At 38.1% G+C, this 12697-nt stretch overlaps 1 protein-coding gene across 2 annotated transcripts in view; it reads left to right on the top strand.

The window, feature by feature from the left end:
* LOC121295302 (follistatin-related protein 5-like) overlaps positions 1-12697 on the top strand; it is a 211284-nt gene that overhangs the window by 150689 nt on the left and 47898 nt on the right. For both annotated transcript variants that reach the window (XM_041219779.1, XM_041219785.1), the window contains 2 exons: positions 775-936; positions 3308-3442. In XM_041219779.1, coding sequence (XP_041075713.1) covers positions 775-936; positions 3308-3442 — 297 coding nt within the window. The remainder of the gene's footprint in view (positions 1-774; positions 937-3307; positions 3443-12697) is intronic.

The raw sequence follows: 12697 nt of genomic DNA, 5'->3' as shown, positions 1-12697 counted from the left end.
TTCAAAGTATTTACTATTGGTACTTACTATTAAAGAAAATATATTGTATGAGGTTTGCTGGTATGTGGTTGTATTGATTTAAATAACTCCAAGTTCCTCAGGTTAAGCACAAAAGATAAAGCAGATGCCACTGCAAAATACTCTGTACCCCATATTAGACTGTGTGTCCCAGGCTGTGCTTTTATCAAATTAGTATTTGTAACTCTTTAGTAAAGCCCAAAAATTAGTACATTAATTTACAAAATATCACATTATGGTGTCGTGATAGGAGTATTTTTTTTTTTTTTTTTTTTTTTTACCCCTAATTGGTATTAGTTAACATCACAAAATCTGTCACAAAGCATTTCAGTATCATCTTGTGAGAGGTCCATGACTCAATGGCAGGGGTTTTTCAGTTTAAGATTGGGGGAAGCTCTGTTGACACCTGTCGACAACATGCCTATGGTAATTTCATTTATCCCAGAATGACCTCATACAGTACTTTTGATTTCGTGTTTGTGAGATAAAATCTGCAGAAGGACTTAGAAGGATAACTCTTTTGGTTTCCTTTTTCTTTCAATTGTGCACGCCTTTCAGCTCTATCTGAAACATATCTGCAGGAAATGTGCTTGATCCCATACAAAATATGTTAGTTTACAGAGGAAGAAGTAAATTGGGAGCTTGGCACCCACACACTAAAACCTGTCACCTTGGCAGAGGCTGTTTTTTGGTGTTCACAATTCTGTTCGACTTTGATGCCTGCTGACTTTGTAATTTTTTTTTCTCCCCATGCAGTTCCACCTGTCATCCAGGTCTACCCAGAAAGCCAAGCCAGAGAGCCAGGTGTAACTGCTAGCCTTAGGTGCCATGCAGAAGGCATCCCTAACCCTCAACTTGCTTGGTTGAAGAATGGCATTGATATAACACCAAAATTATCAAAACAGCTAACTTTACAGGGTAAGTTGTTTCTTTTTGATATTTGCAATACTTTTGTATCTTGTTAGGGATTTTAATTTGTAGTACTCTCTTGGTAATAAACCTTGACATTGCTTTATGTATTGAGATATGACTGGATTGATTTTAATGTGTAACCTAACCAAATCTGGAACACATTCTGATATCTGATAACTGTCAGATTCCCTATATGCAGGGGTTCACATAACATGTACGCATGCGCACCAATAAAAATAAATGCAAACTTCCTTATTGTTATCATTTTAACAGTAAAGCATTTTGAATTGAAGCTTCACTTCCCAAACTGAGCGTGGATGAGAGAAGTTTAAAAAAATAAAATTACTTATTATTCTTATGTTAATACTTTTTATACCCTCCGTAAATACTGTTGTGCTGTCAAGCTAACATTTGACAAAGTGTTTTGGTTTTTACTTATGAATCCCCAGGGTGGGATTATGGTGGTAGGCTATAGAGAATGCGGGTGACTTGTAAAAATTGTAATAGCAAGCAATATGAGCAAGGTGACGCTTGACAGAAACTTGGATGATGACCCCTAATTTTGGTTAGTACCAAACCATTTCTGCTGCTACTCAAGTGAGACCCTAATGATACAAGTTATCTGAACCCCTGCCTATATGATATGATCATAGGTCGACAAAACTAATTGACAGTTGTTCCGGTATATTATCCAGTATGTTGCTACGCTATGTCAGCTTAGGATCGGCTTGTGAGCCCTCCAAATTACCCCTCTTTCTTCTCACTCTGTAGCTCTGTGGGATGCTCAGTAAGGCCATCAGCTTAATAAAATATCATTTAGAAAGTATTTTCAGTTCTCATGTGGGAGATGTTTGTGTAAAGGCTATCATTTATCCTCCTGCAAAACACAGCATCGCTGGCTTTCTGCTGCAGAATATTGAGAATACGGATCAGTCCGGCAGAAAACCTGTTAGGATAATCACAAAATCAAAATTCTTCATTATACCAACTAAGCCCGCTAGATGCAGTGATGGTGTAATCATTAAAATCTGGCGAGTCCCTAATGGTGTCAAAGGTCTGTAGAAATTGTGGATGTTATGACAGCAAAGTACCGACTGCATTGGAAGTAAAATTCTTGGATGTTCTGACAGCAAAGTACCGACTGCATTGGAAGTAAAATTCCAATGAGTTGAAGCAGTCGATGGAAGTCTCCCTGCTCCATAACACTCAAGAACGCTCATTCGCTTGGTTGATTTAGAAAAATAGCTTGCAAATCCAGCTAATGTAGCAATGAAAATTCATGCTTCTTTGATGAACTTTTGTGCTTGACTCATCACCACATTAAAACGATGGGCAAGAACGAATGAGTACTTGAATCAGCCTGGTTTTACATTACAGGAGTTCTGGAGTAATATGTACCCGTTTGCAGAGAACTACAAGCCCCTGGCTAAAATTGCTTTACTTTTCTTGTCCCTGTTCCCTACTATGGTGCTGTATGATAGGGCATTCAGTGCTCTGCACTTTCTGAAAAATTAGCACTGAAACCACCTAACTGAAGCTAACCTGGAAGCTTTGCTCTTAGTTTCACAAGAAACCTGTGAGCCTTCAGACTTTCCATTTAAAGAACTGCTGAGTCAAATCCACACGCAGTTCACGAACACAGCTTTTGGCACTATACTTCACGGTTAAAATGAACCGTTTAATTACTATAGCGTTTTTTTTTTTTTTTTTAATCTTATACAAACATGCATTGTTTGATTTCTATCCAATTCATTCCAATTCTGAGCTTTTTAATGTTGAGACCCATTGTGAAGTTAGCTTATTTTGTTTCAAGATAGAATTTCTTTTTTTTTTTTTGTCTGCTGACACAGACACCCAAGTTTTACCTGTTGTCAGTGAAATAATAATCAAATATAAACCTTGTAAGCACCTGTTTTATATCTCTAGTAAAGCCTTAGAATTAAGATCCAGCAGAGAGGGACTGTTGTAATTTAGCTTTATTACAGAAATAATTGAAAACAGTAGTTGAGACTACTAGCCTAAAAATGGGTGGGGATTCCATCATGTTAGGTACTAGCAATACAGTAGAACCTGGCATAGGGCTCAAATGTATTAAACAGATGCTAGAGGCTAAAAGTAAGTCATCCACAATTCACGGTTGACACAGATCAATATGGTTATTGCACTGCAATTACTTTTAAAGTAAAAAACTTTTTTTACCTTTACAAAAATGACACGTAAGTTTAGCCTCCTTAGCCCCTTCTGACCAGCCACCACTAGATATGATTTAGACTAGGTGTAGAGAACTGAAAGCTTGGGACACACTGTTGTTGCATTTCTTTGAGAAACGAGCAGAACTGTTGACCCAATTGATCTTGTGTTTTTTTCATGCTTCTAGCAAATGGAACTGAAGTACACATAAGCAATGTGCGTTATGAAGATACAGGAGCATATACATGTATTGCAAAGAATGAAGCTGGAGTGGATGAAGACATCTCATCTCTATTCGTTGAGGATTCTGCTAGAAAAACACGTATGTTTAAAAAAAAAAAAAAAAAAAGTCATTGGAATACACACACACACACACACACACACACACACACACATATATATATATATATATATATATATATATATATATATATATATATATATATATATGTGTGTGTGTGTGTGTGTGTGTGTGTGTGTGTTTTTTTTTTTTTTTTTTTTTAGCAGCTGGGGTGATGTCCACATATTGTTTGTCATTTAAGTATTCTGTTTGTTTAGATACCTCCATATATATCAACAGTAGTTGTGTTTGTTTTCCAATCTGGTGTTAATTTATTCATATTATGTGACCTTTCCTGAAGAGGGAAGGTCTTGTTAGAGTAATACTGTCTACATTTGTGCCAGATGGTTCATATGAGAAGAAAAAGAAAAACATAAGACAAACAGGAAGGCTCTAGTGTCAGGTTCCACAGAGCAGTTTAACTGCAGTGCATATGCCAGTTCTTGTGAAAACAGCTTTTTTTTTTCCTCACAGCTGAGGGAACTGCTGTTCACAAACAGCTGATTTCTGATTTCTGATTTCTGATTACTAGAGCAGTTTGCATTCAGTAATAATGTCTGCAGAAGAAAGCAGCGTGGGTTTAGGACAAACCCATTAGGAAAAATAGTCAGATACCAGCCTAGCAGGAGCCCCTCTATGCAGCACAGAAAACAATCTGTTTATCAAGCCTATGGGAGAACTGTTTAAAATGATTACATAATCATTATACACAGTCATAGGATAATACTAATTTAAGTCTGTACATTGTTATCATATTAAACAGTAGGATATTTGCTATAATAGTGATTTAAAAGAAAAATCTAGCTTTCTTACTTTTTACAAGCACTATTTTTTTTTTTTTTTTTATTTAAAGATAAGGATTCAGATTTCCTAATTTGTAAATAGCAGCTGGGTGATGTGGTGTATTGTTTGTCATTTAGTGTTCTGTTTGTTTAGATACCTCCATAGCGTGATTTCTGTCAGAACAGCACAAATAACTGGACCTCTGACTATTTAAATAGAAATAGTCCCTCAGCATCTCCACAAGTCATGTAATATTTTGTCCAGGTTATTCTTATTGATTTATTGTATTATCACCTAGATAATTATTTCAATCTACTGATATTAGAGAGAGAATTCCCTGAGGAAGCATGGTTGTTACATAGCATGTCTATTTTCCAATTTTCAGTGGCCACCTCTTGATATCACAAACACTAGCCAGCCTACAGTAGCAGTGTCACCTGTTTCAGTGGGCAATTCACTGAACCGAAACATTACAACTTATCTTCTCGTATTACACATGATCTAACAGCTTATGTTTTCTTGTTTTTTTTTTATTATTTGTCTACTGCTAATGGTAGAAAATTAAGATAAAGAAGAGATCTGGGTGGGTATCTGTATCTGCCTCTAATTATCCAGCCACTGACTCACTGTGTGACCCTGAGCAAGTCACTTAACCTCCTTGTGCTCCGTCTTTTGGGTGAGACGTTCTTGTAAGTGACTCTGCAGCTGATGCATGGTTCACACCCCCTAGTCTTGTACCTTGTACAGTGCTTTGTGATGGTGGTCCACTATGAAAGGTGCTATATAAAAATAAAGATTATTATTAGTTGTAGAATATAGTTTACTAAAACCCGGTACACACTGCCTGATGGGAATTGCATTGCAAAATATGAAACATGTTTAAACACTGCCCAATGTGACTAAAAAATTGTGTCGCAATTGATCGCATCAGGCAGTGTGCACGGGGCTTAAGGCATCATATCTTGTGGTATCTTAATAACTTAAGTGCAGCCCAGTCAGACACAGCAGAGTTGAAATTGCTAATAACTTTCCCTTGTTGAAAACATCTCCAAACAGAACATAAAAACAGTATTTCTTTTATATTGGTTCTACAGTTCTGATTTTCAAACATTAGCTTGGTGCTCTGCATAGCCTAAGGATGTTAGTAGCAACCAAAGCTCAATTTTTACTGTTAGAAAAGATAAAAAAAAAAAAAAAAATGTTAAGATTTTATTGAAGAACCTGGGCTAGCCTCTGTGGATTGATAACAGTGAGACAAGACTGATCAAGAGAGAACAGGCACAGTGTAACAGATGTACACTGATCAAAATGGATTGCTTTGACATGTATTAGCACATAAAGGGATGATTCTGATATAGGCTGGCTGACTGTGTGCTGCTGGGATGTATATAACTTCCACTTCTGCCTAAAAATTAAAGCCAGCCTTATTTATTAAGATTGTCCCTGAGTCATTGGCGGTATGCCAAGCGACAGCAACCACTGAAGTGGTCTGTCAATTCATTAATATAAAGAGGGTATATAAAGCCTGTCAATCCCCCCCAATAATTTTGTTTGACATCTGTATACTTGTGTCTAGAGGTAGTGTTGAAAACATAATATGCCTTTAAAGAGATCTACTTCAAGCATGGTGCATTCTGCTGTATATCTCAGGATGGTTAGATAGCAAGTAGCTACGTGATCCCTGAGCTGTTCACTCAACAGCTTTATAGTCAATATGAGCTGCTGGGAACCTCCACAGCCTATAACTCAAGAAGGAAAAACTAAAAGCTTTTTGACTAAGATTAATAAGCCACATTGTTCCAGTGTTGCTTTATGCTTCTTTAATGGAGTCTACCAGTCACATCTATTGCTTTATAATACCTATTTACCTAATCATGTAGGAACTAATTCATGATGTCATTCAATTTTTAGGCAAGGAGGGGTAAAATGTTAGAATGCCTGCTGAGTCAAAAGAGCAGATAATTATTATTCAATAAAGTTAAACTCTTCAATCTCACTTTTTTTTAAAAATGTGATGGGGGGGTTCACTCACAGAAGATACTGCATCTTCTTAACATCTATAAAAACATCAGATGGAACAAAATGTAATTTTTACATTAACTAAAATGTGTACTTTCTTCATATAAATGGACATTGCTTAGTAATAGGATTTGCAAACAAATGGAAGATGAATAGCAATAGGGCTCCAAGGGAATACATTTTCTACAATTTAGACTTATTGCTATGCTAGACTCTAGGGGTAAAGCATGAAGAGAGGTTGGTTTTGAAATCCATATAGACATGAAAGATAATTTCATCTTCTGTTCTCCTGCAACTTTGGTGGCTAGAGGCTAAATAGCAGTGTATATTGTGTCTGTCTCCTATTGAGTCAGATTTGTAGAATAAATAACTAAGAGTGTGCCCTCAAGTCAATGAGTTTTGCAATTAGGTACGATTTATATACTTGTGGCAAGCCAACCCACAAGCTCTCACTATTTCTCTGATATAAACAGTCACCTATTAGTTATTTATGTATGGTAATATATTATATAACTTAATATTCTGGGAATAAAATAGAAAAGAGAACAGGCTTCTTGATTTCATTAAATATGTTTTGGAACAGGAAATTGCTAATATACATTTTAATAAATATATTTAACAACATACATATGTAATAGAGTAAGACTTTTTCTCTGAGAATGTTTGACATGCATGCTTCATTCATTCATTAGGACTCATCTGTGCACCAAGCAGAACAACAGGTTAATGTATTCATTTATCAATCAGCCTGCAGCAGACACCTGCAAATTATAGTGATTTAATTTCCAAGTGTTGGTGGTGCAGGAAGCAATACACTTGTGATGGGGAAAGACAGTTATGGGAGAAAATCTTGAACCATATTTCATTATCAAAAGTATGTTTTTACTTTACTGTAGAATTTCTCATTATTAACTGTACATGGTGAACATTTTGTAGCGAGGTAAATATGCCAAAAGAAAAAAACAATAATAATAATAATTACAGTGGATTTCAGTTTTAAATGAGTTTTGTTTTACACATTATGTATTTGTTTTACATAGGAAGATAATTTTTTTTATTACAGCTGCACAGAATTTGTAAACAAATTAGTGAAAGCTTTTGTAAGACCTGGAAATGTTTTGGTATTATCTATTAGTGGGGAAAAAGGGCCTTCCGTACAGAATCAAACTTGCGGCAGCAATATTTACTTAAGATACTGTAATGAGAGGACAGAATTTCTGATGCCTGCAAGAGTTGCATAGAAACTGCTCTTAGTGTAAATGTATTTTTTAAAAAGGGTTAAATATATTTAACATAATTTCGTGTCTAATGTAGGGGTTAATGCACTATAATATGTGGAATAAGTGAAATTTGTCAGTATTTAATTAGTGTCTGTATTAACCAATCCTTCAGCTTGATATGCTGTTAACACCTAATTTGGTATTAATGTTTTTAAAACCTAGAAAATGACAGAAAATGACACTAAACAGCAAGCACTGCTATATTGAAAAATAACTGTGATCAAACGGCATACTAATCAATCACTAGAAAAGATATAAGCAGCAAAAAATTATGAATAAACAGTGTCTAAATCAGGTTGATCAGGGTGCCTGGGACGAATGATTTGAATAAGTGTTTTATTTTTATTTTTGTTCTCTTTTTTCACATTTTCAATTAATCAGGTTTTTTTTTTTTTTTTTTTTTTTTTTTTTTTTTGCTTTTGGTCCCTTTTGTATATATGACCATAATACCTTAATTTTATTATCCAATTTGTTCATTTTTACAAACAATAAATAATGTTTTTTGTTTTTTTTTTTTTTCTAAAAAGTGTCTCTTTTTCTGTGGTTTTTGTTATCTGTATTAAACAGGGTGGATTTTAGACTATTTAAAATTTTTATGGAAGCCTAGTGTGTGCTCATTCACTTAATGTATGACTTGTACCTGCACCCTTCATAGTTGAAGAGTTATAGCGACAAACCTATAACAGTAAAAAAAAAAAAATTAAAAACTGGCAGAAATAGCTTGGACCCTAAAGGGTTAATTAGACCTTTTTTACTTGTTTTCATTTTTCAGATTTCAAGTTAGTTGTAACATTTTATAAGTATCTTGAACTGCAACTGTTTGTCAGATGAAAAAGGTCTAATTATGCAAATGATCAGTTCAATTAAGGTTATAGTTAAGTAACAGCGAGCTCGGTTTTAATGAAAACCAGCAGACACGGGGGGTACCCAAGATGGAGTGTAATATAGCTTTAAGTCTTGTGACCAAGAACAATGCTCTGTATTAAATTGTAATCTCATTTTAAATCTCGCATGTGTACAATCCTCCAATAGAAATGTAGAAATTTGCTGCCACTCAGTAGTTGGGGTGGGCTTAAAGTATTCAGAACAAATCAATGCTAGATCTATGTCAGGAAGGAGAGACAATGCCTAAATGCACAGAGAAAGTGTTCTTTTTTTTTTTTTGTAGGTTATTTTATTTATTCTTTTCACAGGGAAAGGGGTCAAGTCAATGTTAATCGAGTAACTATTCCCAGTGCTTTTCCGGTATTTAATGGATATACACCAATTTCATTTTTGTTTTGTATCGTGGGTGTTTTATTGGTTAAAATCAGAAGCCCTAATTATGCTGAGATAAGCATAGTAATATTAGTATTGAAAGTTGAAAGATTCTTACTTTGCCTTAACTTGATTATGTTGAGCAGTAATCTGGGCAGATATTTAATTCCACAGAACAAAGATGTGTGTCTGTTTGATAATGTTATACTCTGGTGTCATTTCCAGTTCAGCATCCACCACCCATGACTAGTTATTAGCTATTTTAATGTTGCCATGGGAACATACCATGGGAGATATCTTGATGGGTGGGAAGAACACACTTTAAGTCTCAAAGTCTCATAAATGTTTAATCATGACTTTTATTCAAAATTGTTAGTTCCCTGTGTAAATTATTTGCAACGTGGTACTACATTATATTGTGCAGTAGAGCACCTTACATTTCTGAATAATCCTGATTACATTTACCTGCAACGATGGCCAAAAGATTTGCATCACCTAGACTTTGTTAACATAATTTAGATCTTTATTTAACATCATGTAATCAAAGAAACGACAAAATGATATTGTTACAGTTGTGCCACACAGGATGAACCTGTGGCTGAACTGGCATAACATATAAATTATGATACAGTATATGGCTTTTGACATAAGCTTTAATCACACTCCAGCAAAGAACAACATGATACTGCAAAGTGATGAATCTCAGTCCAAATCATATTATAATTACCACATCTTAGATGTTATATTTCTAGTTGAACTTGTTCTATTCATGTTGAGGAAAGCGAGGGGGTGATGTTTGTCTGTCACTTTTACATGCTTCTGAAATGTATTAAAAAGAACTGTCTGCAGAGGATCAAGGAAGCTTCCTTTGTATAAAAAAGGAGATAATGAGCTTTGTTTATTAAAAAAAAAAAAAAAAACTTTATACAACACTTAAGATCAACAGATTATAAACAGTTTTTGATTTAATCAATAAAAATGAAAACATCTAAAATAACCATATGCATATTACATGCAAACAATGGTGATATATAATATATATATATATCTATATATATATATATATATATATATATATATATATATTTATATATATATAAAGGCTTTCCCTGTCGACGAAAATACTTTATGAAATATAAACCCTATATGAATTCCTCTTAAGGATAAGGATATTTTTGGCGAGATTCGAGATTCTACAGTTGAGCCCTGAATAATTTGAAATTAAAGTTATATCCACACTGGACAGAGTGACGCGAGCGAAGTCGCCAAATGTCAGTTCACACCAGACGTGACTTGGGAACAATTCAAAAGATTGGAAATAAATACATGACCCCGCCAATGCATTCCTATTGGACATACTAGACAGGTCTTGTCTGGTTACTTTCCAGACCTCCAGCAACTCTGTTGTAAAATAAAGGTTGAACTTATAAAATCTATAGATCATGGCCATGATTTTATAGTATGTGCACAGCAGAGAAACCAGGTACCAGTTTTTAAGGCAGCAAAGTAATCACTGTCCTTCTCATAGAAAGGGGCATCTCACTGGTCTTGTAGGCTTCCACCTGGACCCGCGCAAAGGCAGGCCCCAGCAAGTCCCAGAACTTATTACATAATTCCACTGTCAGCCTGTCGATGCCTGGCAATTTGTTGTAGGGCATCAGACTAAAAGTGTCGGAGAGCTTGGCCAAGATCAGTTAGCCCTCAAGCTCATCCTTGACAACCCAGCTGACTGTGGGAAGCCATTCCACAGAACCCTGCGTGCATCGGAGTCGACATAATCTGGAGAGAACAAAGCAGAGTAGAAAGCTCTGGCCCTCTCGTTCACACTCTCCAGTTCCGTCAAAAGGAGCCGTCATCCGCCAGAAGGCAGGTGATGTTCTTCTCCAAAGCACATAAGTGTACGCGCTCCACTCAAGCCAAGCGGCTCTCCAGATCGAGCAGCTCCCTTTCAAGCCGCTCAATCCGTAAGTCCCTCTGCCTGCTCACACCCCTGATGTAATCCTGACAAAAGATCTTGATCTATGCCTTTCCCATGTCCCACCACTGAAGCCACGTGGGGAAGCGAAATCACCTGCCATGTCAGACCGTCCAAAAGTCCCGGAAAGGCCTCGCAAAGCACTCATCCTCCAAGAATCACAGCCACCAGGTTGAAGTCTGTGAACTGCACCAGCATTATGTCGGAGGAGTGAATGCAATAAGCATGGTTCCGCAAACCTGTCGATCTGGGACTAAGACACCCGCCCCTCCCTCACCCTGGTGTAAGTGAAGGCCAAAGTGTCCAAATGTTGCCAATGCCAGATGTCGACCAGAGCGCCAAGCATTCAGCTCCCTCAGAGCTGCCAACGAGAGATGGTAGGGTTCTTGTCCCACCCTGTCCGCGGCCTCAAGGGTGTAGTTGAAATCCCCCAGGAGGACCATGCACTCATCAGTGCTGTTGTTGGTCATGTAGGTCAAAATCCGCCAAAATCGCTGGACCCGAAGACAGAGTGTACACGTTCAAACAGGTGAACGATACTGTCTCCATCCCGGATCTGATGGTGTAACAGATGACCCGGCATGACGCTGTTCACATCGAATACTATGGGAATGAAGGACCTGGAGAAAAGCGTTGCCACCTCACAAGATAATTCAATGAGGTGGCTGAATAACGCTCATCCCCCCGTCCCCGTCCCCACTCCAGCACCCAGTTGGCTTCGGAGTTATGTGGGTTTCCTGCAGGAATCACAAAGAGTAACCTCCTTTATTCAGGTAGGAGATTACTTTGGCCCTGTGGAAATGGTCCTTGCATCCGTTGGCATTCACAGTACCGATGTGATACATGATCTTCTCTCAGGATTTGTTGGTAACACTCACAGGAGATCTTGTGTTCTCCCAAAGTTCACTAACTGTTCGTGTAACTTATTGGCTCAAATGCGCATGTTCAAGCCCAAAGTTTTATTGGTGTGGTTGGCCCTGAGGAAGGATCTCACGGATTGTAAAATCCTCTAGAAATCCCCCCATCTGTCCAGGGCCAGCTGTACCTTGTCCCTGAGGTGGATAGTGGCCTCCAAGAAATCCAGAAGCTCCACCGCAGAGATGTCCGGGAAAGGGCTGGATAGACTTACTGAGTCCACGCTGCACATGGACTCTGTGTCCTGCCCCCTCTCCCTCAGCTCTCCATCGCCCCTCTCGCAATGATTTAAGCACAACAAATTCACGTTGTTGTGTAAGCGTGTTGCACTTTGTCTTGCTCTTCACCTGTCCTCCGGCACCACACCCCCAGGAGACGAGTGGAGGGACCCTTGTTGGGACCGTCTGAACCCTCGATTTAGGGGGGGGCAGACAGCCGCTCAGCGTAAACTGCCAAGCCAGGTGGACTCGTCCCCAGTTTGGGCCCCTTTTTGCAGGACCGAGGAACGGTCTAAGGCCCATACCGTCTTCGGAGGGAGGGGATCAGCATTTAAATAGCCGGTGTTTGCACTAGGGCAGCCACCGCAGAATCAACCGGCGGGAAAAGCTAGAGCCCCAGCTTCTCCGTGCCCTAGATGGCATACAGTGCTTCCACCCATCTGGAACAAGTGGGCACTGATGCTGGGCTGCCCCACGAAGACTGTAACCCCTCCACAGAATCTGTGAGGACCAGGAGGGGCTTACAGCACTGTATAATCAACACCCTTTTTAAGAGGCAATGCACCACTGACACATGGGTGCTTGCAACCGTCCACTCCGGTTACTCACTCCAGTTTTGAGCCAGACCGCCTCCCTTCCAGGGGATCGTGAACACTTTGGTGTCCGACCTGCACAGGCCTCGATAACGTTACTTTACGCACTAACTCGGCTTTCCTGTTTAAGGTTGTTTCACAGTTTCACTTGAACCAATCGGTGGAATTGGAGACATTCCACCTGCCCTCCTTCTCCT

This window comes from Polyodon spathula, chromosome 2, assembly GCF_017654505.1.
Source record: "Polyodon spathula isolate WHYD16114869_AA chromosome 2, ASM1765450v1, whole genome shotgun sequence".
In the NCBI taxonomy this organism is placed as follows: domain Eukaryota; kingdom Metazoa; phylum Chordata; class Actinopteri; order Acipenseriformes; family Polyodontidae; genus Polyodon; species Polyodon spathula.
This window is presented reverse-complemented; position numbering and strand designations above follow the sequence as displayed.